This window comes from Malaclemys terrapin, chromosome 9, assembly GCF_027887155.1.
Source record: "Malaclemys terrapin pileata isolate rMalTer1 chromosome 9, rMalTer1.hap1, whole genome shotgun sequence".
Lineage (NCBI taxonomy): Eukaryota > Metazoa > Chordata > Testudines > Emydidae > Malaclemys > Malaclemys terrapin.
Window position 1 is genome coordinate 50920476 of NC_071513.1, and position 22681 is coordinate 50943156.

At 44.0% G+C, this 22681-nt stretch overlaps 1 protein-coding gene across 6 annotated transcripts in view; it reads left to right on the forward strand.

Moving 5' to 3' along the window:
* Positions 1-22681, forward strand: part of PAK2 (p21 (RAC1) activated kinase 2) — an 84110-nt gene that overhangs the window by 55147 nt on the left and 6282 nt on the right. For all 6 annotated transcript variants that reach the window (XM_054038922.1, XM_054038919.1, XM_054038918.1 and 3 more), the window contains 5 exons: positions 2432-2480; positions 5165-5277; positions 7406-7523; positions 10803-10902; positions 17410-17606. In XM_054038922.1, the coding sequence (XP_053894897.1) occupies positions 2432-2480; positions 5165-5277; positions 7406-7523; positions 10803-10902; positions 17410-17606 (577 nt within the window). The remainder of the gene's footprint in view (positions 1-2431; positions 2481-5164; positions 5278-7405; positions 7524-10802; positions 10903-17409; positions 17607-22681) is intronic.

Below are 22681 nucleotides of genomic sequence, written 5' to 3' on the forward strand. Positions count from 1 at the left end.
TGAACCATGATTAAAGGTGTGATGTAGTTTTGTCATTTAGCCACTGTTTATTAAAGCAGACATGTCAGTGTATAAGCAGTAATAATCAGATGCAGGAGACTTCAGACAGTGGTGGAAGTTTTGAATCTGTTCCTTTATGGGACTGTGCTTGTGCATTAATGTCTCTTTGGAAACAAACCACTTTCTGGTGAGATTGGATGGGAGTGAAAATGTATTCATTTAAGTGAACTTTTGTCTTTTTTCTGCTCTTCCCCTTCATGAGATAAACGTATCTGTTCTTTTAATGTTATGACTAGTGAAAAGCTAAGGGTGATAGAATGCAAGCTTTTTCTACCCCGGTCAAGGTGCTATCAATCTAGTGTAATTTGCTCTAGATATTTCCATGAATCATTTCAATGTAAAAGTTCAGTTGAAGGATGAATATTGGCAGAGCTTGCATAATTTTTTTAATATAAACATTGTTCTTACTGTGTTTGCATCCCCTCTAACAATATTTTGATATTTTGTGTGTGTGTGTGTGTGTGTGTGTGTATGTATAGAGGAATGAGGGGTGGAATAGAATCCCCTTTAGAATCGATTGTCTGATTTATCCGATATTTGGGAATAGCACAAGGTATAGGGATTTGCATACACTGACATGCAAGAAAAGTAGTTTTCCTCTTACTATGAAAGAGGCTGGTCCTATGATGACTAGTGTGCTCTTTCTGAGCTGGCTGGTATTTGTATTTAGTACTCCTTATTTGACGACTACTTGAATGCCCTTCTTTCTTAACATAACAGCTGCTATACTGGGTCGGACCGTGGTCTATCTTGCCCAGTATTTTGTTGCCAGCAGTGACCCGTTCCTGAACTTCAGGGGGAGAGTACAGAACAGGGTAATTTATGGAGTGATCCACCCGTCTTCCACTCCCAGCTTCTGGTGATCAGAGGTTTAGAGTCACCCGGAGCATGGGGTTCCACTTAGCTAATAGGCATTAATAGACCTATCCTCCATGCACTTATCCAGTTCATTTTTTTTACCCAGTTACACTTTTGGCCATGGCAGTGAGTTCTACAGGTTAGATGTGCGTTGTGTGAAAAAGTATTCCCTCTTGTTTCTATGAAAGCTGCTTGCTGCCTATTGATTTCACTAGCTTTCTAAAGGGAAATCAGGTCTTGCCAATCTATTAGAATTCTTTGAGAGAGTCAACAAGTATGTGGACAAGGGTGATCCAGTCGATACAGTGTACTTGGATTTTCAGAAAGCCTTTGACAAGGTCTCTCATCAAAGACTCTTAAGGAAACTAAGTAGCTGATGAGAGGGAAGGTCCTCTCGTGGATCAGTAACTGGTTGAAAGATAGGAAACAAAGAGGTGGGAATAAGTTCGGTTTTCACAATGGAGAGAGGTGTACAGGAGGGTTCCCCAACGATCTGTCCTGGGACCTGTGCTGGGTTCAGCATATTCATTAATGATCTGGAAAAGGAGATGAACAGTGAAGTGGCAAAGTTTGCGGAGGATACAAAATTATTCAAAATAGTTAAGTCCAAAGCAGACTGTGAGGAGAATTAGAGGGAATCTCTCAAAACTGGGTGACTGGGTAACAAAATGGCAGATGAAATTCATCATTGATAAGTGCAAAGTAATGCACGTGGGGAAAAAACAATCCCAGCTGTACATAAACACCTCTACCCTGATATAACGCGGTAAAGCAGCGCTCCGGTGGATCAAAGCAAGTTATATATAACGCGGTTTCACCTATAACGCAGTAAGATTTTTTGGGGCTCCCGAGGACAGTGTTATATCGGGGTAGAGGTGTATACATGTGTTTACATATATGATGGGGTCTAAGCTATTACCACCCAAGAAAAAGCTCTTGGCATCACCGTGGATAGATCTCTGAAGATTTCCACGAAATGTGCAGTGTCCGTCAAAAAGAACTATTAGGAAAGCGATGGAAAATATCACGATGCCACTGTATAAATCCACAGTGTGACTGACACCTTGAATGCTATATCCAGTTCTGGTCGCCCAAAAAGAAATATGGTGGAACTGGAAGAAGTTCAGAGGAGGGCAGCAGAGATGTTCAAGGATATATAACAGCTTCCTTTCAAGGAGACACTAAAAAGATTAGGGCTATTCAGCCTAGAGAAAAGATGACTAAGGAGGAATATGATAAAGGCCTATAACATCACTATGAATGATGTCGAAAAAGTGACTAGAGAAGTGTGTGCTTACCCTTTCACACAATACAAAAGCCAGGGGTCATCCAATGAAATTAATAAGCAGCAGGTTTTATACAAACAAAAAGAAGTACTTTTTCACACAAATGCGCCGTTCTTGACAGTTTTTAGTGTGCAAAACTTATTAAAAAAAAAATCTTTGATCTGTCTGCATGTATATTCTTGTTAGATTTGAAATCATACAGCTGATCACATACCTTGTATTCACAGGGCTTCAGGTACAGTTTTCACAGCTATCGACGTAGCAACAGGACAGGAGGTAAGATCTGTGTGAATATTTTCCGTTTAAATCTGCAGCTATCGGTGATGGAAGTGAATTGGATAGGTTTTTTTTACTAGTGGCTCCCATCTCTGGCATTACTTCCCAGCAGAATATTTGTCATAGTCATTTGTAACAGTGCAGTCCTTGTTTTGTAGTAACCAGATGATGAATACTAAAAATAGGGTTTTGTTTTTCCAATGAAATGCAAAGGGACCAAGATGTTCAGAGTCATGGGTTTTGAAAACTATTTAATCTCTAAGTGTTGTAGGCAATATTGTCTTGAATTCTGACCAATAATTTTGCATTTAGCCTTCTACATAGCTTCATCTGTGACCATGATAGTCTTGCCCATATGGAAATTGCCTCTCGCCAAACAATTCCTTCTATTTTAATTAAACTACCTTTTCCATATCCTGTTCCCAGATTCTTCCCATTGATTACACCCATATCACCTGGCAGACGTAGTGGCATCATTGTCATTTACAAATTGTTCGTTAAGCCTTCACCATCCTATTTGCTTTGATGTTTTCCTTCGAACGTCTCTTACTCCACTGGTTCCCTACAACTAAAATTCACAATTGTCGGCTTCTTTCTAAAGTCATCTTTTCTTCAATTGCTTTACCCATCAGCTCGCTCTGTCTCTCCTGCCACCACCTCCTCTGGCACCTGAATGTTCATTTTGCTAATAGCTGAAATGTTCTTACCTATAGCTTTGCCTCTCACCTTTATAGCTGTTGGCTTCTTCCTCTTTTCTACCTCTTCTGCCTAAGAGTAACCACACCCTGGATTAATGAGTAATTTTCCCCTGTACTTTCCTTTACCTGTCACACACTAAGTACTTTATGTGCTTGTCCATCTATAACAAAATCCCATACCTGGATTCCGTTTTTCTAGCCTTTCTTTACTTCCTGTTAGAAAAAACTAACTCGCTGTACATCTTTCAACCAATCTACCCTATAAAAACACTTTCCATTGCCTATCTCTCCAGAACCCATGGTACAATAATAGCTCAAATCCTTAAGACCCCCCCCCCCACCCCAAAAACCTAAAATTCTGGTGCACCAAAATATGCAGTATTATCATGTTTTATTGTGAATATTACATAGCCCCTTTCCCAGGTTTCCTTCTGATCTTTAGTGATACTATTGCTATTCTGTAATCTCCGGAGTCATTCTAACACTGCCAATTCAGTCCTTAACACACTTGACATCTCTTCTACTCTCAACAGAGCTTATTATTTCTTCCACTCCAGAATTGCATCTGTCTGTGGCAGTATCACATTGTCCGCTTTTCCCTGTCCCTTCCAATAACGCTACTGATCTTCTGTGTAGTTCCCACGAAATCTCCGGTGTCTGACCTCATTGATCCAATACTTGATCACTTCCAATCTCTTTCCTCCCGCTAGCAGTGAAACCATCTTTCACATGGCTTCCTCATTACTCCTTTTACCTCACTGCAGCATTTAGACAATATGCACCTGCTATCTCTAAAAGCTATTTTAGCTCTGGAGGTGATGACAGACCATTCCTTCTCCAGTTGTCTTAATTATAAGACATCTACTTCCAACTCATAGATGGACATGGTTCTTCTTGGCAAGAAGAATACCGTAGTTATTAATGGTCAAACTCGTTCCTCTCAATTTCTCAACCTTGATTTTCTTTTCAGACTTTATGGCTGTAATTTTGAAATTGTCACCCCACCAAGCTCCTCTTTGTTCATTGTCTTGCTATGCTGTAAAAGTTCCCATCTCACCTGTTTAACAGCATGTCTGCTTTTCTTTCATCACTCACTTTATTGAATCACTCTTTCGGGCATTGTCTTGTCACACCTTCATATTTGCAGCTCCTTTTGCCTTGCAAATGCACTTTTATCCAAATGCTATTCTGTTTAGAACAAAACATACAGAAACAACCCTTGTCCTGAAAACCTTGCACTGGCTATCACTTGTATCCATTACAAAATCACTCATCTTCAAGCCTGTTAATAGCTTCTCTCTTGACTCTGATTTCATTTCTGTCCCCCAAACCCTTCCTCCACTTCTCTCTATTCTGATCTGCACTGTGTTGGCAGTGACTCTTTTGCTGGCACTGCATTTCCTCGACTATGACGGGATGAAGTTAAGAGTGGTGTAAGTTGCACATTAGTAATTTGGGATAACTGGCGATGGAAGAGGAATTAACAGCAGGAAATGCAATTAACAGGACAATGTAGGAAGGTGTAAGATAAAGCAGATCTCCTGTGCCCGTCACATCACTTCATAGTTCCTGTTCTTTTCCTGCCATAACCCTATCCTTTGCTTCCCCTCATGCTGCAAGCTACTCCTGCCTGAACCAACACTGACTTTCTGATGTGCAATTTAGATCACCATTTGTGTCACTTCTGAATTTGGCTCACTGTCTGGAGCAGTCATGCTGCCACTTTATTGACTTGCTAGCCTTTTTTATAAAATACAGCTCCAGTCCCACCTTGTACATAGCCTACAGCCAGCAAGCTGTTGGACAGTTTGACAGAGCATCCCTTGTTATTACTAACCCACATGCCTTGTCTACTCCTCTGTTCTAATCATTCAATTATCTTTTACTGTAATATTATAATTGTTATTTAGTGTTGCAGCGGGTTGGCACTCAGGTTTGTAGGACTAACACTTCATCTTGTGTTTTACTCTTTTCCCTCGTTTTCAGGTTGCTATCAAACAGATAAACCTGCAGAAGCAGCCCAAGAAGGAGTTGATTATTAATGAGATCCTGGTAATGAAAGAGTTAAAGAATCCCAACATAGTCAACTTCCTAGACAGGTAAATGCAGACAATCAAACAGTTAAGCTTCCTTCTCCCAGGAGTCAGGATTCTAACCTGACATCTTCTATGATTCTATGATCACTGTGGGTATGTTTCCACTGCAGCTCAAAGCATGCTTCCCAGCTCAGGTAGACAGACATGTTAGCTTTGCTTGAGCTAGCACTCTAAAAACCACTAAAAATAGCCATGTGGCGAGTAGCATGGGCAACAGGTTGAGCTAGCGCCTTAAATACAAACCCACCTGGCCCCCCTGTGCACATACTCAGGTGGTACAATGAGTATTTGGGTTAAGAGATTGCCAGGCAAAAGCCAGGTGTGTTGCAGGGCATAGGGCCGGTGATTCAGTAAGTAGCATTCTTTTCTGATTCGGTACCAAACCAATATCCCAAACTGGGGTTGGGGAGCACTGTGCTGCTGGAGGTACTGTTTTAGATGAGATGCAAAACTGTTATCCTGACTTTTTAGTCAGAAGATCTTTTGGCATTTTGGTAAGAGAAGCTTGGCCCCAGCTTTTAAATCCAGTCTGTCTACCTAAAAATGTTTTTTTCCTAATTGATCTAAAACTCATAAAAATGTAGGGCTGGAAGGGACCTTAAGAGGTTATGTAGTCTATCTCCCTGAACTGAGGCAGAACCAAATACACGATACCTAGCAGGTGTTTGTCTAAACTATTCTTAAAAATCTCCAATTATGGGAGTTACACAACCTCCCTTGGTAACCTATTCCAATACTTAACTATCCTTATAGTTAAAAAGCTTTCCTGACATCTAACCTAAATCTTCCTGTCTCCAGGTTAAGCCCATTGCTTCTTGTCCTACCTTCATTGGACATGGAGAACAGTTGATCACTGTCCTCTTCATAGCGGCCCTTAACATATTTGAAGCTTGTTATCAGGTTTTCCCCTCAGTCTTGTTTTCTCAAGACTAAACATGCCCCGTCTTTTAACCTTTCCTCATAAGTCAGATTTTCTAAATCTCTCACCCCTTTTGTTGCTCTTATCTGGATACTCTCCACTTTTCCACAATGTTTCCTGAAGAGTGGCACCCAAAACTGGACATAGAACTCCAGCTTAGGCCTCACCAGTGCCAAGTAGAGGGGGACAATTACCTCCTGTATCTTACTGTTAAATATATTAAGTTTCCCCTTTTCGCAGCTGCATCACATCATTGGCTTACGTTCAATTTGTGATCCAAAATCCTTTCCTGCAGTACTATTGCCTAGCCAGTTATTTCCCATTTTGTATGAATGCATTTGACTTTTCCTTTCTAATTGTGGTACTTTGCACCTGTCCTTATTGAATTTCATCTTGTTGATTACAGATCAGTTTGTCATGATCATTTTGAATTCTAATCCTGTCCTCCAAAGTGCTGGCAACCTCTCACAGAGTGGTGTCATCTGCAAACTTTATAGCATAGTCTCCACTCCATTATCCAAGCCATTAATGAAAATATTGAATAGTATTGGACCCAGGACAGACTCCTGTAGGACACCATGAGATAAGACCTCCCAATTTGATAGTGAAACATTGATAATGACTGAGTACAGTTTTTCAGTCACCACCCACCTTAGTAATTTCATAGACCACATTTCTCTAGTTTGCTTATGTGAATATCATGTGGGACTGCCAAAAAGCTAAATAAGATAAATCATGTCTACTGCTTCCCCCCATCCACTAGGCCAGTACCCCGTCAAAGGAGGAAATTAGGTTGGTTTGGCATGATTTGTTCTTTACAAATCCATGCTGGCTATTCCTTAACATCCTATTATCCTCTAGGTGCTTACGAACTGATAGTTTAATAATTTGTTTCAATATCTTTCCAGATATTGAAGTTAGTCTGACTGGTCTATAATTCCCCAGGTCCTCATTGTTCCCCTTTTTAAAGACCGGTGCTATGTTTGCCCTTCTCCAGTCCTCTGGGACCTCACCTTTCCTCCATGATTTCATTTGATTGCTAATGGGTCCATGATTGCTTCAGCTACTTCCTTAAATACCCTAGGGTGAATTTTGTAAGGCCTGTTGTGAAGTATTCTCTTGAACAGTTGCTGCAATACACTGTCAGTCATTTATCAGTTCTGATTCTCCACTCCTGGCAAATGAGCTTATTTCTGTATTTTCTGCCTTTAGTTTTCTTGTAGGCGATGAATTGTTTGTTGTGATGGAGTACCTTGCTGGAGGGTCACTCACTGATGTGGTCACAGAAACTTGCATGGATGAGGCACAGATTGCTGCTGTTTGCAGAGAGGTGGGTGTTACGTTTCTGTGGCTAGGGCGTGAGAGTGCAATCTTTCCTCCCCCATTTTTTGAGATACATTTATATTACTGGCCAGCCACTGCAACAATTGATTTGATGTCCAGGCTTCATTTAACATCTTCACTAATAAACTGAAAGAGAAATTAAGCAGCATTCTAACTAATTTCGAAGAGGATATTTAATTGGAGAGCATTTTACTGACTCTAGTGATTACTGGGAAATAATATGAAGATGAGATGTGCAGAAAAATAGCAAAATGAGTAACAAAAAAATGCAACCTAAAAGATCTGGGGGGGAAAAATCCAAAGCAGTGGGAGGGGAACCAGTGATGGATAGAGCTGGCTAAAGGTGACAGCAGAAAGCAAATGAGACATGAGTTTGCAATGCAACATGACAATAAAAGCTGATGGAGTCTTGGGCTGGTATATAGATACCTCAAATCATGGAGCAGTGGGGTAGGAGTGTCCCTTTCTATTTGGCACCTGGAATATTATGTTCATTCTGGTTACAATGTTACTAGAAAGATACTGACAGGCTGGATGGAGTTCAGAGAAGCGCAGCAAAAAAATTTCAGGTGGCTGGAGTGATTCACTTTCAAAGAAAGATTTGAAGACAAACCTACAGATATTTAGCAGGTGTAAACAATAACAGGGAAATCTGTAGTTGTATGAGTGTATATAGCTAAGAGTAATGAGTGAAAAAGTGGGATGAATATGTAGAAAACCTGAGCTCTGTTACCCCGTGGAATATTCTCCAAATGTAAGGGATGGAATAGCTATCACCGAAAAGGCTTAAGAATAGACTGGGTAAAACAGGATACTGGAGTCACAACCCTAGTGGATCACAACCCTATATTTGCATGGCAATGGGCTGGATGATTGAGTGTTTTTCCCTCTCTCTAACTAGTTTTGTGGTCTTTTCAGGCATTAAATTATGGAATGGCCCTCTTTCTCTGTTTCTTCAGCTATTTTCAGAAAAATAATTTAAAACTAACAAAATTGTAGCTGCTGATGATCAGTTATTTCCCTGAGTCAAAATGCAAGAGACCAGCACAAACTCAATTTATTGTCGGGGTAATTGTATTCTCTACCCTGCACAGGAAGCTTTTAAAAGCCCCTTAGCATGCATCAGTGGGGCATCTGCTTAGATGATGCACTGCAAGGGATGGGCTGGGAAGCACCCTCATACCTCAACATGTGTGGATAGGTAATTATAAAAGTAAAATAAAAGTAACTAGTTACAGTAAGATCAGATGTGAACAAGAATGTTTTTTTAGCCTATAAAGTCTTAAAAATAAGTATACTCCTGCTTGGATACTTCCAGTCTGACATCTTTTTTTTTTTTTTTTTTTTAACTAATTTGCATTTTAATTTCTAGGAATCTTTTTGCCCAGTTAATTTGTCTTCAATTTTTTGGCCTCTCCAGTTTCTTTATATTTATTGTTTATATTGCTGCAGCACCTAGAGGGTCTGTTCACAACCAGAGCTGGACAAATATTTAGGAAGAAATAGTCCATGCCCCAAAGCGCACTTTACCGATTTCATCTGAGAATTTTCAGGCAGGCTATTTCAAAATAAAACAGCTTTCTTTTCCAGTTGCAGTACATAGAACACTTTCAAAGCAAACTTCTGAGGCTGAATTCCTAGCCTTGGTTTTTGTTTTAACAGCTGAAATCTCTAATGATGGCATTAAAATCAGACCAGTAATTTAAACCTAAATTAATTCTAAAGCACTCTCTTACCATCATCAGATTAAACTAATTTAAGGTTTTATATCAATTCAGGCTCCTTGACAGTCTTTAAGGTTTTAAATCAATTTAAACTAAAATAAAGCAAACAAAGAAAAAAACCCAAAACCCATAATCTGGGACAGTGGAGGGTCTGTTGAGGGCCAGCTGCTAGGTGAAGTATTAAGAAGTATTAAGTATTAAGAGGCAACAGAGGGTCCTGTAGCACCTTTAAGACTAACAGAAGTATTGGGAGCATAAGCTTTCGTGGGTAAGAACCTCACTTCTTCAGATGCATCTGAAGAAGTGAGGTTCTTACCCACGAAAGCTTATGCTCCCAATACTTCTGTTAGTCTTAAAGGTGCTACAGGACCCTCTGTTGCTTTTTACAGATTCAGACTAACACGGCTACCCCTCTGATATTAAGAGGCAGTTATCATTCAGGGATAAGACAGTGTTCAAGGCAATCTGTAAAAGTCATGCCTGTTCAAGAAACATTTGTAGATTTTGAGAAGTAAGATCAAGTCAAGTTTTAAGATTATGAATGTGTAAAATCAGCAAGAGTGGTCTCTTGCTTAACTCATCTTAAATCATTTCAAAGCTAAAGCTCTTCAGAGCCCAGCAATATTCTTAACTGATTTAGATTTTGAATAAATCTAAAAAAGAAAAGCAGGTAAAAATTTTTAAGCTGTTGATTTCAAACTCAGCTTTATTTCTGTGTCTCATTAAGAGTCTACAAAACAAGCCAAGTTTAAAGAAAACGGTGATTTTAAAATGATCTGTCTAGATGCCAAATACAAAGTTAAATTGTCTCCAGTTTCCAATAAATTGAAAATTAATACTCTGCATTTAACTAGCCACCCATGAATGAGTTTAAACTTAAGCTTAAAACTTACTTAAAACTCTTTTTACTCAACCAATAATTCTACTGCCCAACATGTAAATTCAGAATACTCATGACTGGTAAATCAAAACCACTTTTCTAAGCTGAGCATATGTATTAATTGTCAATAGGGGTTAATTTGTGGAATAATTGAGAGAGCCAGAATTATGTAAAAATTTTTATAATGGAAACTGTTTCGCACCCATCATTATAGCAAGCACTACATTATATTTAAGAGTGAAGCATTCTCCTTATAGTGAAACTCTACCAAAGGAAACTGATCTCAGTAGTCAGTCAGGATTCCCCAACAACTGAAAAGCTGTGAAAAGTAACATGTAGCAAAGTGAAAGTGCTTTGGAACTTTGGGGAATCTTGGATGATGCCTGGCTGGTGAGCACTTTTAGTTCATTTTGCAATTCTGTGATGGCAAGGAAATAGCGTATTCTCTGAGGTTAAAGAAGCAGGTTTTAACCTCTGTGAATTTTGGGTGGCAGTAGTTTGGTTTCTCATCATAAGAGCTTCCTCTGCTGGATATTTAAAGTAATACCTGCTACCTTTTTACGCATTGCATTATAAGTGCACAAACTTTGCTTTTTGATTCACAATACACAAACTGTATTTCCTTTTGATAAATGTTTTCCTTTTCCTCCTCCCCGTACAGTGTTTGCAAGCACTAGAGTTCCTACATGCCAACCAGGTAATCCACAGAGATATTAAGAGTGACAACGTGCTTTTAGGAATGGATGGATCAGTTAAACTCAGTGAGTGCCAGACAATTGTTTCAACCTGCTGCTGCTTTTTAAACATTTTGCAATGAATAGTATGTTTGTAAGTGCATAGTTGTCTCAGATATTTGAGATGAATTTTTACTAAAAATCAGCAATAGAATTCATTCTGCTTTGCAAAAAGAATTTTGCCCACTATAGTTGGGTTTGTAATTCTGAGCATCTGAAAGTTACTGACTTTGAGTGTATCAAACAAGAAGATGTTTAAGTAACTTGTTACCACATGAATGCATTTGTAAATGTGAGTTAACCTGCAATGTAAAGTCAGATAAAGATACAAAGATTGCCAGTGAGGGAAGCTGGCACTAATCGGAGCCGCCTTATTGGCTCCTTTCAGATTCAAATGCTTTTGCACTGTCCATTTAATTGACAGGATGAAAATTAGACATTTGTATTTCAGTACTGCCTAAAGGCTGCAAACCAGGTAGGGTCCTATTGTGCTGGACACGGCACTTGTCTGAATTTTTTTTTTTAACTACGGTTAAAAGTATCTACAATGATAAAAATGTTAGAGATCAGGGAAATATTTTTTGTTTTCAGTGTTATATTGTGCATTTGACAGCACTTATTATGCAGTCAGTCAGTTGTTGTGTGTGTCTCTCATACAGCAAGTGGGGAAAGAAAAAAAAAATTCAAAAATTTAGTGAATTTAATCTCAGAAGTTGCCAGGAGTGCTTAGGGAAAGGTGCATTAAGATTTACATACTGAGCACCTGAAAGTTTGCTAAGCGCTACAGAGATGCCTAAAAAGACATGGGGTGACACTCTGAAAGCTGCTTTCTGGATTTGGACACCCGGGAAATCTACCACTGTTCCCTGTTCCAAGAGCTTGTAGTCTAATTTCAGTTATGATACAGTAACCCCTCACTTAGTCATTCCGGTTAACGTTGTTTCGTTGTTACGTTGCTGATCAATTAGAGAACATGCTCATTTAAAGTTGTGCGATGCTCCCTTATAACGTTGTTTGGCAGCCACCTGCTTTGTCCACTGCTTGCAGAAAGAGCAGCCCATTGGAGCTAGCTGGTGGGGGCTTGGAACCAGGGTGGACCGGCAGCCTCCCTCTCAGCTCCCCTCTCCGCTAAGTTCTCTGTGTGGCAGCCGCCCAGCATGCTATCAGTTGCCAGGCAGTTCAGCTGTCCCTTCCCCCACTGCCGTGTGCTGCTCCTGCCCTCTGCCTAGGAGCTGCCCCCGAGAGCCTCCTGCTTGCTGTGCAGAGGGGGGGAAGAAGGGTGCTAATAACAGGGTGTTCTCCTCCCCCCACTCTTGTACCCCATCTCCCGTACCTTATCTCCACAGGTGGGGGACACAACAGGGCTCAGGACTGAGGGAGCTTGCTGGCAGCAGCTGCAGTCTTAATTTGCTAATCCACCTAAGGCAATGTACTTAAAGGGGCAATGCACGTCTCTCTCACACAGGGTGTGTGTGTCTCTGTCTCTCTCTGCCATGCTGTCTCCCCTCCCTCCATTCATGCTGCCTTGTAAAGTGTAAAAAGAACGAGGAGTACTTGTGGCACTTTAGAGACTAACACATGTATTTGGGCATAAGCTTTCATGGGCTAAAACGCACTTCATCGGATGCATGCAGTGGAAAATACAGTAGGGGCACGTGCGTGCGCGCACACACACACACACCATGGGAAAAAAAGTATATACATCTTCCTACTGTATTTTCCGCTGCATGCATCCGATGAAGCAGGTTTTAGCCCACGAAAGCTTCTGCCCAAATAAATGTTAGTCTCTAAAGTGCCACAAGTACTCCTCCTCCTTTTTGCTGATACAGACTAACATGGCTACCACTCTGAAACTTGTAGAGTTACCCCATGAGGGCTCAGCTGAGTGCTAGTTCATCATTTAGCAGTAAGGCATTCCCTGGGAAATATCCCACCCTCTTCCACCCTCTGACTTCACCACCTCAACCAAGCTTCACAATCATCATTGCTGTGTACACACACGTACAGTCTTTTGTCTGGTGAAATTTTTTCCCCTGAAACCTACACCCACCCCCCATTTACATTAATTCTTATGGGAAAATTGGATTTGCTTAACATCATTTCGCTTAAAGTAGCATTTTTCAAGAACATAACTACGATGTTAAGCAAGGAGTTACTGTACGTAGAGTTTGTAAACAGTAGTGGGGAAAGGTGAACAGTGAAAGATAATGGGGTTACTCAGGTAAATTAAGTGCACGTCTTAAGGGTATATAGAGGGATCTGTCAGTTTTATAGGGCTGTGGAATTTTTGCTTTGTGTACAAACGGAGTATTTGCAGGCTATCTTCCAAATGAGATGACAAGTGAAGGGAAGCAGTGGAAGGCGTGAGTGGGAGAGATTGAATGGAAGGAGGAGAGAGGATTCTAGCAGAGGATGTGTAGAAAGGAACGATTTAAGGAAGGACAGGGACGCGGTGAGGTAGGTGATAGGAATAGGTATGAGGAAGAGGTGGTTGCTGGAAGAGGAAAGAAGAAGGGGGATCAGCAGAGATGGCATGGGGAGGCAGGGGAAAGGAACTATAGAAACTTGCTAGCTGAAGCAGGTGGCTTAGAATCTGTTGAGGTTAATGGAATCTATAATCCTCTTATTTGGTGAAGGAGGCACCTTCACAAAACGCAGTAAAAGAACTAAAAAAGAGCCACCATAGCTTAACAACCATGTAAAAGAAGCAGTGAGAGATAAAAAGGCATCTTTTAAAAAGTGGAAGTCAAATCCTAGTAAGGTAAATAGAAAGAAGCATAAACACTGCCAAATTAAGTGTAAAAATGGAATAAGAAAAGCCAAAAAGGAGTTTGAAGAACAGCTAGCCAAAAACTCAAAAGGTAATAACAAAATGTTTAAGTACATTAGAAGCAGGAAGCCTGCTGAACAACTAGTGGGGCCCCTGGACAATTGAGATACAAGAGGAGCACTTAAAGATGATAAAGTCATTGCGGAGAAACTAAATGAATTCTTTGCTTCAGTCTTCACGGCTGAGAATGTTAGGGAGATTCCCAAACTTGAGCCGTCCTTTGTAGGTGACAAATATGAGGAATTGTCACAGATTGAAGTGTCATTAGAGGAGATTTTGAAATTAATTGATCAATTTAACACTAACAAGTCACCGGGGCCAGATGGCATTCACCCAGGAGTTCTGAAAGAACTCAAATGTGAAATTACGGAACTATTAACTATGGATTGTAACCCATCCTTTAAATCAGCTTCTGTACCCAAGGACTGGAAGATAGCTAATGTAAGCCAATATTTTAAAAGGGCTCTAGAGGTGATCCCGGCAATTACAGACTGATAAGTCTAACGTCAGTACCGGGCAAATTAGTTGAAACAGTAGTCAAGAATAAAATTGTCAGACACACAGAAGAAGATAAATTGTTGGGCAAAAGTCAACATGGTTTCTGTAAAGGGAAATCATGTCTTACAAATCTATTAGAGTTCTTTGAAGGGGTCAACAAACATGTGGACAAGGGGGATCCAGTGGACATAGCGTACTTAGATTTCCAGAAAGCCTTTGACAAGGTCCCTCACCAAAGGTTCTTACGTAAATTAAGCTGTTATGGGATAACAGGGAAGGTCCTTTCATGGATTGAGAACTGGCTAAAAGACTGGGAACAAAGGGTAAGAAAAAATGGTAAACTTTCAGAATGGAGTGGGGTAACTAGTGGTGTTCCCCAAGGGTCAATCCTAGGACCAATCCTATTCAACTTATTCATAAATGATCTGGAGAAAGGGGTAAACAGTGAAGTGGCAAAATTTGCAGATGATACTAAACTGCTCAAGATAGTTAAGACCAAAGCAGACCATGAAGAACTTCAAAAAGATCTCACAAAACTAAGTGATTGGGCAACAAAATGGCAAATAAAATCTAATATGGATAAATGTAAAGTAATGCACATTGGAAAAAATAACCCCAACTATACATACAATATGATGTATGTATTGTATAGTTGTAGCTAATAATTTAGCTACAACTAATCAGGAAAGAGATCTTGGAGTCATCGTGGATAGTTCTCTGAAGACATCCACGCAGTGTGCAGCAGCAGTCAAAAAAGCAAACAGGCAAAAAAGCATTTAATGTTATGAATCGTTAAAAAAGGGATAGAGAATAAGACAGAGAATATCTTATTGCCCTTGTATAAATCCATGGTACGCCCACATATTGAATACTGCGTACAGATGTGGTCTCATCTCAAAGATATACTGGCACTAGAAAAGGTTCAGAGAAGGGCAACTAAAATGATTAGGGGTTTGGAACAGGTCCCATATGAGGAGAGATTAAAAAGGCTAGGACTTTTCATCTTGGAAAAGAGGAGACTAAGGGGGGATATGATAGATATATAAAATCATGAGTGGTATGGAGAAAGTGAATAAGGAAAAGTTATTTATTTGTTCCCATAATATAAGAACTAGGGGCCACCAAAGGAAATTAATGGGAAGCAGGTTTAAAACAAATAAAAGGAAGTTCTTCTTCACACAGCGCACAATCAACCTGTGAAACTCCTTGCCTAAGGAGGTTGTGAAGGCTAGGACTATAACAGTTTAACAGAGAACTAGATAAATTCATGGAGGTTAAGTCCATTAATGGCTATTAGCCAGGATGGATAAGGAATGGTGTCCCTAGCCTCTGTTTGTCAGAGGGTGGAGATGGATGGCAGGAGAGAGATCACTTGATCATTGCCTGTTGGGTTCACTCCCTCTGGGGCACGTGGCATTGGCCACTGTCGGCAGACAAGATGCTGGGCTGGATGGACCCTTGGTCTGACCCAGTATGGCCGTTCTTATTTTCTTATGTTCTTATGTTAGCATCTGTAGTGAAGATGCTGGTGGGTTGACCTGGTCCATGGGAGGTGGCTGATGTGCACTCCCATGCTAGGAGAAGGGGCCTGAGCAGTTCTTGAGGGCATCTTGGCTCTCAGGATGGTACTGTGGGTGAAGGTATCTTTTTTTCCCTTAGAGTTACTGACAGTGGGAGGCCAGTGTGAATGTAGTGAGGATCCCCAGGTGGATGAAGCGTGTGTGGGCTGCCAGTGCCTGGTCTCCTTGAAACACCTTTCCTTGCATAGTCTGCAGAGGCTCTTACCTGCCTTCTCCCTGCTGGTGCTGTGGAGGCTACAAGGCTTTTCTGGGGCACCTGGGTATTTTAATAGGCTGCCTGTAAGAGAGCTGCTGCTTCTGTCACTTTTTTGAAGTCGCCTAGATTTCAGGTTGACTGTGACCCTTTGAGGGAATGTAAGTGAATGATGCTATAGACCTAGAAGGGAAAGCCTTTATGAAAGAGTAGCAAGATGAGAGCTACTGGCTGCTACTGCTTTGGAGACTGGGAAGGAGGTGGATAGTAGCTTGCTAAACTGCCCTTGGACAGTTTTCAGGCATGAAACCCATCTGTCAGCACTATCTGGTACTAGCATTTGAAATGTAGGGAAAAGCATTTTTAAAGTTTGAAATCCTTTCTTTCAAACTAATGTAAATTTTAGGATAAATCCCAGTTTTTGCTGAGATTGTGTCCTCGTTGGTGCTCTCCATGCCTGAAAAGAAGTGGGAGATCTGCGGGTTGGACAAAGTAGCAGGATGGAATACGCAGTGAAAATGCATTGTTGCATTCCATTCATTCCAGTAAAAATAAAGGGCCAGATTTTCAAGAGACACTGGTGGAAGGTGATTGGGGAGATGCCTACTGGAGGTGGGGGAACTGTCATTCCCTCTCATGGTGGCAGGGCGGCTGGCACAAGCCCAAGATGCAGCGACAGCCATCAGTCAGTGCTTGCCTGTGGTACCCCTTCACAAGGGAGGATAGATGGGACCTGGTTGGGTGGGATCTGGCAGCTGTGACTTGTAGGGGAATGGACCAATCAGCTGAGGATTCAGCAGAAGGACCAATTGGGAAGTGGACCGGGGGGGCTCTTTCTGAGCTGCAGCTTGTCTGCTCTTCAAAAACCTGGACATGGTTGTTACGTGAAAACCCTGCCTGGACAGAAAAAGGAGGCTCAAAAAGAGGCTCTGTCCAGGAAAACCTGGATGTATGGTAACCCTATTTTTGTACTGGGACTGGAGCCCAGTCTGATGGTATCACCTTCCGGGTTCAGGACCATTACATTACACAACATAGCATAAAGGCTACACCAGTGCACAAAAACGTTTTCCCCCATGTTCTTGGTCCTTTTTTGTTGGAATTCTTGGTGGCTTGAAGAGGGATTAGACAAAACATCACTCTTTTTTAGGAGACCACAAATTACCTTTATAAAAAAGAACGTAATTCTTTGAGTAGGGGTTTATTTTAAGTAGGCTATATTCTTCAGTGTCTGTATGAACTTGCTGGTTAGACTTTCTGCTGTGATATGAAAAGTAGAAGAAAACTTTGAGATTGCAAATGTACGGATGCAAAAGATGTTTCTATAGTAATAGAAATATTTGTTAGATAATTGGTGTTTTGAGATGGGATTCACAACAGACTAGGATGCACTGAATTAACTATCACTAACTAATTCCTTTATTATCATGTAGCCGACTTTGGTTTCTGTGCTCAGATCACCCCAGAGCAGAGCAAGCGCAGCACCATGGTTGGGACTCCCTATTGGATGGCTCCTGAGGTGGTCACCCGGAAAGCCTATGGCCCTAAAGTGGATATCTGGTCTCTGGGTATCATGGCTATTGAAATGGTGGAAGGAGAGCCTCCATACCTCAATGAAAACCCTCTGAGGGTAAGATATTTCATCCTTTAGGAGTGCTTCATCAATCATGCATATAAAACAGTGGCTCAGAAATGTGGTGAAGAGATTTGGGACCTTTAACTTGTAGATTACGGGTTTGAATCCAAACCAGGTTAGAAGTGTTTAAATGGTTATCAGCTGATGGCTGTTTAGTACAGTCAAGGCAGTTCCTAGTGGACAGGAATCTACATGGAAAAAATCAAGGGTAATTAGTGCAGGTAGTTCCCAATATAAAGGATGATGATCTAATAGACATGGAGGATGATATTACCCTTTCACCCTGAGAGATGGTCTCTCCAGAACATGGTTGAGGCATATTGATAGTACCTGTTTTTAGTTAAATAGTAGAATTCATCTCTGAGTACAGACAGTCTTTTGCCAGCAATAAACTTCTGTAGGCTCAGAAAAGTAAATCCAATTACATTACAAAGAACAAAGTACAAAGCATGCTTCAACAAATAGACTTATACTCTCTCTCCATATATAAGGATATGTTTATTATAGTGTCCATCACCCTAAATTCTTAAGTATCTATAGTCATCTTGTTACTAAGGCTTGGTCTACACTACCCCCCCTAATTCGAACTAAGGTACGCAACTTCAGCTACGTGAATAACGTAGCTGAAGTCGAAGTACCTTAGTTCGAACTTACCTTGGTCCACACGCGGCAGGCAGGCTCCCCCGTCGACTCCGCGGTACTCCTCTCGCCGAGCTGGAGTACCGCAGTCGACGGCAAGCACTTCCGGGTTCGACTTATCGCGTCCAGACTAGACGCGATAAGTCGAACCCAGAACTTCGATTTCCAGCCGTCGAACTAGCTGGTAAGTGTAGCCAAGGCCTAACAAAAGCAAGTGACAGTTGCTAAAGCTATGCAATGCCACTCTTACAAGCATCTACCAATGTGAGGCGAAGCAGGTTGCATTCCTTCTACCCCTCAAGACTCAGGCCATGCCTACACTATGGGTGCTACAGGGGAACAGCTAGGCTGCTGTGGCACCATGCCATGGAAACGGTTTTGCCATCGCTGTAGGAACTCCACCTCCCTGAGCAACAGCTGCTAGGTTGACAGAAGCATTCATCTGTCGACCTAGTTGTGTCTGCACTGGGAGTTAGGTCAGCATAACTACAGTGCCCAGAGAATGAGCTATGCTGACCTAATTGAAGTGTAGACCAGGCCTATTGCATTGCCTCTAACATTCCCAGCCCTTAGTGGAGAAATGAGTTCAGAAGTTGTGCCCCAATATTTAACCAAATCAGGTGTGTATAGTGTTGGTCTGTCCACAGTTTGTCACATAGAGCAATCCCCTTTATCTCTGCATCCTTGTGGTGGGAGTCTGTCTTTGGGCTGCTCTTATTCCATAGTCGCTCATTGACATTGTTTTGTAGAATGAAACCTGCCCATGTATTCATTTGTAGGAGCTTGATTAGTGGTGAATAGTGGTTGCAAAGTATACAAAGGCATACTATACATACTCAAATGAGGTACCCTGCATAGGTCGATCATGTGTATTCATGTTTTATCTTCTTAAGGGAGAGAATTTTGAGAGTATATGTGATAAAGTCTACATTATACTAACCATGTAAAACAACCAGGAAGTAAATGATCACAACAGGAAAGAAAAATGACATTTCAGTACCAGCATCAGGTATCCATTATGGCAGGCATCCAAGTTGAAGATTCAGCAAGGAAACTTAATTTTCTTTTTCGAGTGATTGCTCCTGTGTATTCCACAATAGGTGTGCGTGCTTGCCACGTGCACCAGTGCCGGAAGTTTTTCCCTTAGCAGCATCCATAGTGGGGGAGCACCGCCGCGACCCCTGGAGTGGCGCCGACATATCGCGCTATAAAGGGGTCTGCGTGCTCTCCCCTCCTCCCCCCACCCTCAGTTCCTTCTTGCCGCTAGTGAAGGTAGTCGGAACTTGTGCTCCAGCTTTGCTGCAGCAATTCTAGCCTTAGTGGTATCCAGCTTCTCTTACTTGTTGAACTTTTCTCTGTTCGTGCTGGGCTCAGGGCATGCCCCGTGGCCCAGGCTTCAAGTTGTGTGACTCTTGTCGCAATCCTATGCCCAGAAGAGATCCACATACTCAGTGTCTTCTCTGTCTGGGCGAGGCTCACATTAGCGAGAAGTGTAAAATTTGCTGCTCCTCCAAGCCCCGAACGAAGAGGGAGCGTGAGATCTGACTCTGAGCTCTCCTAATGGAGTCGGCGTTGACCCTGGCACCGGCGCGTCAAGCCGACCCCGCGCTGGGCACCTTGTCCTCGGCGCGCAGCAAAGCGCCCCCGGCACACCATCCTGATTCCGCGCCCGGTACCGCGTCGGTGGTGCACAGTGACGCCCTGTCGATGAGCCGGCACCGCTCCCCTTCTAAGAAGCAAGGGAAGACTCAGCGGCACCGGGAGAAAGATCGGGGTGAGGCTAGACTCGCATTGGGCAGCCTACGATCCCCATCGGGACAGAGACCTCCAACTCGGGTAGAGTGGAGTAGTCCGGTGCCGTCCACGCGCGCCTCGCCAGAGGTGAGAATGCCTTTGACGCCGGAGGCAGCTCAGGCCACGTGCGACACCATGACGCTTCTGGTACCGGGAGTGCCGCTCCAGTCGGGCCCCTGATCCTGTGGGAAGCCTTCACTCAGTGCCCATCGACCCTCTCCGGACGTCTGAGGTCGAGATACCGTACCGAGTTGAAGGGCTGAGCTGCAGACCCCAGCGCGCCTCCACGCTGCGAGCAGGATTGTCTGCGAGCGAGCTTTCCACTTCCACTCTGGGAGACCGTAGGGGAGGCACTAAGAGACGGCGCCGCTCCTCTTCTAGCCTTGACTGCAGGGACAGGTCTCAGTGGCGGCGGCACCGCCGTTCCCGCTCTGGCACCCGCCGTGGAAGGCACTACGCCCGGAGCTCATCACGGGAATCCCAGGCACCGAGGCATCGTAGTCTTGGGCACCGGAGGCAATACGGAGGCAGCACCCCAGACTCCTACCTGTCCGCCTCCAGGGGCCAGAGCCGTCATGTACGGGACCACTCCAGCCGTTCGCACGGCACCGTCCGCTCGTCCCAGGCTTCGGCACGCAGCCGCCCCTCGTCGAGCCGTTCGGTGCCACAAGACGAGACGGCCCTCCTGGGCCACCTTGCGTCCCAAGGCCAGGCCGTTCCCTGGCAGGGACAGTGGTGCCAGTGGGCACCGTGGCCCCAGGCACCAGCACCACCGGGACCCTGCTCCGTGGTGGGAGCGTCCCAGGCCCAGACGACGTCACTGCCTCGGCACCGTGATGAAGCAGTGGGCACCGACCCTCCGGCACCGACTCGGGCCCTGGGTCAGGACATCGAGCTTGCAGTACAGCCGGGTGCAGACGACACTGTGGCACCGACCTCCTCGGCGCCGGACAACTGTGTGGCGCCACCACCTCCGGTCTCTCAGGAGGATTTCAGGGCCCACCAGGAGCAACTCAGGAGGGTGGCATCAAACCTCCAGCTCCAGGCTGAGGAGATGGAGGAGCCGTCGGACACATTGTTTAATGTCCTGACCACCTCGATGCTGGGACGTGTGGCCCTCCTGCTCCATCGGGGGTGGCCAACATTACTACTGGCCTCTGGCAAACTCCAGCCTTTTTGGAGATCGGACAGAGAGATGCCGAACAGAAGTACTTTGTGCCCACAAAGGGGCACGAGTACTTATATTCCCACCCAACACCGAAATTTCTGGTGGTGGAATCGGTGAACCACCGTGAGAGGCATGGCCAACCCGCTCCTACCCCTAAGGACAAAGACGCTCACAGGCTGGATTCCTTTGGGAGAAAAGTTTATTCGTCGGCGAGCTTCCAGCTCAGAGTGGCCAACCACCAGGCCCTCTTGAGCAGATATGATTTTAAGACAGGGTGAGAATTATACTGATAGCCCCGGATTGGGCCCGTCAACATTGGTACGGTACCCTACTACAACTCTTGGCAGCCCCCCCTCGCAGGCTGCCGCTCCACCCGGACCTGCTCTCCCAGGAGGGAGGTCGTCTCCTCCATCCCAACCTGGGCCCGCTCCACCTCACAGCGTGTCTGCTCCGTGGCTAGATGCGGAGGAGGGGAGGTGTACCGAGGCTGTTAGACATGTCCTGCTTGAAAGCAGGAAGCCGTCCACACAGAGGACCTACCTGGCCAAGTGGTATTGGTTCTCCTCCTGAGCAAGGGGGAGAGGCTCCTCCCCCGCGTCCGCTCCGCTCCAGCTGGTCCTGGACTACCTCCTGTCGCTTAGGACCCAAGGGCTAGCTCCCTCCTCGATCAGGGTGCACCTAGCACCCATTTCTGCCTTCCAACCTCTGGTGGCGGGACAGTCAGTGTTCTCCCACCACATGACTTCCAGGTTTTTGAAGGGTTTGGACAGAGCGTTCCCTTATGCTAGACCCTCGGTTCCCCCTTGGGACCTGAACCTGGTACTGTCACGCCTCACGGGACCTCCCTTTGAGCCCTTGGCCACTTGTTCTTGGTCCCACTTATCTGAGAAGGTGACGTTTTTGGTGGCTATCACCTCAGCCCACAGGGTTTCGGAGCTTAGGGCGCTCACCTCGGAACCCATGTACGCTGTCTTCCATAAGGGGAAGGTCCAGCTTCGCCCGCACCTGGCCTTCCTGCCGACTGTGGTCTCGGCGTTTCATATGGACCAGGACATTTTCCTGCCGGTCCTGTGTCCTAAGCCCCATTTCTCCAATGAGGAACAACGCCTACACATGCTAGATGTGCGTAGGGCACTGGCGTTTTACTTAAATCGAACAAGGCCATTTCGGGCATCCCCTCAGCTTTTCATTGCTACGGCCGAGCGCATGAGAGGGCAACTGGTTTCCACCCAGCGGATCTCCCGCTGGATCACCTCGTGCATACGCACGTGTTATGACCTGGCTGGGGTTCCCCCGCCTCCTGTTGTTAAGGCGCATTCGACGAGAGCCCAGGCCTCGCCTGCAGCCTATGTGGCTCATGTCCCTGTTCAGGACACATGTAGGGCTGCTACATGGTCCTCTGTCCATACTTCCGCATCGCACTATGCGATCATCTCCCAAGCAAGGGATGACGCTGGGTTTGGTAGGG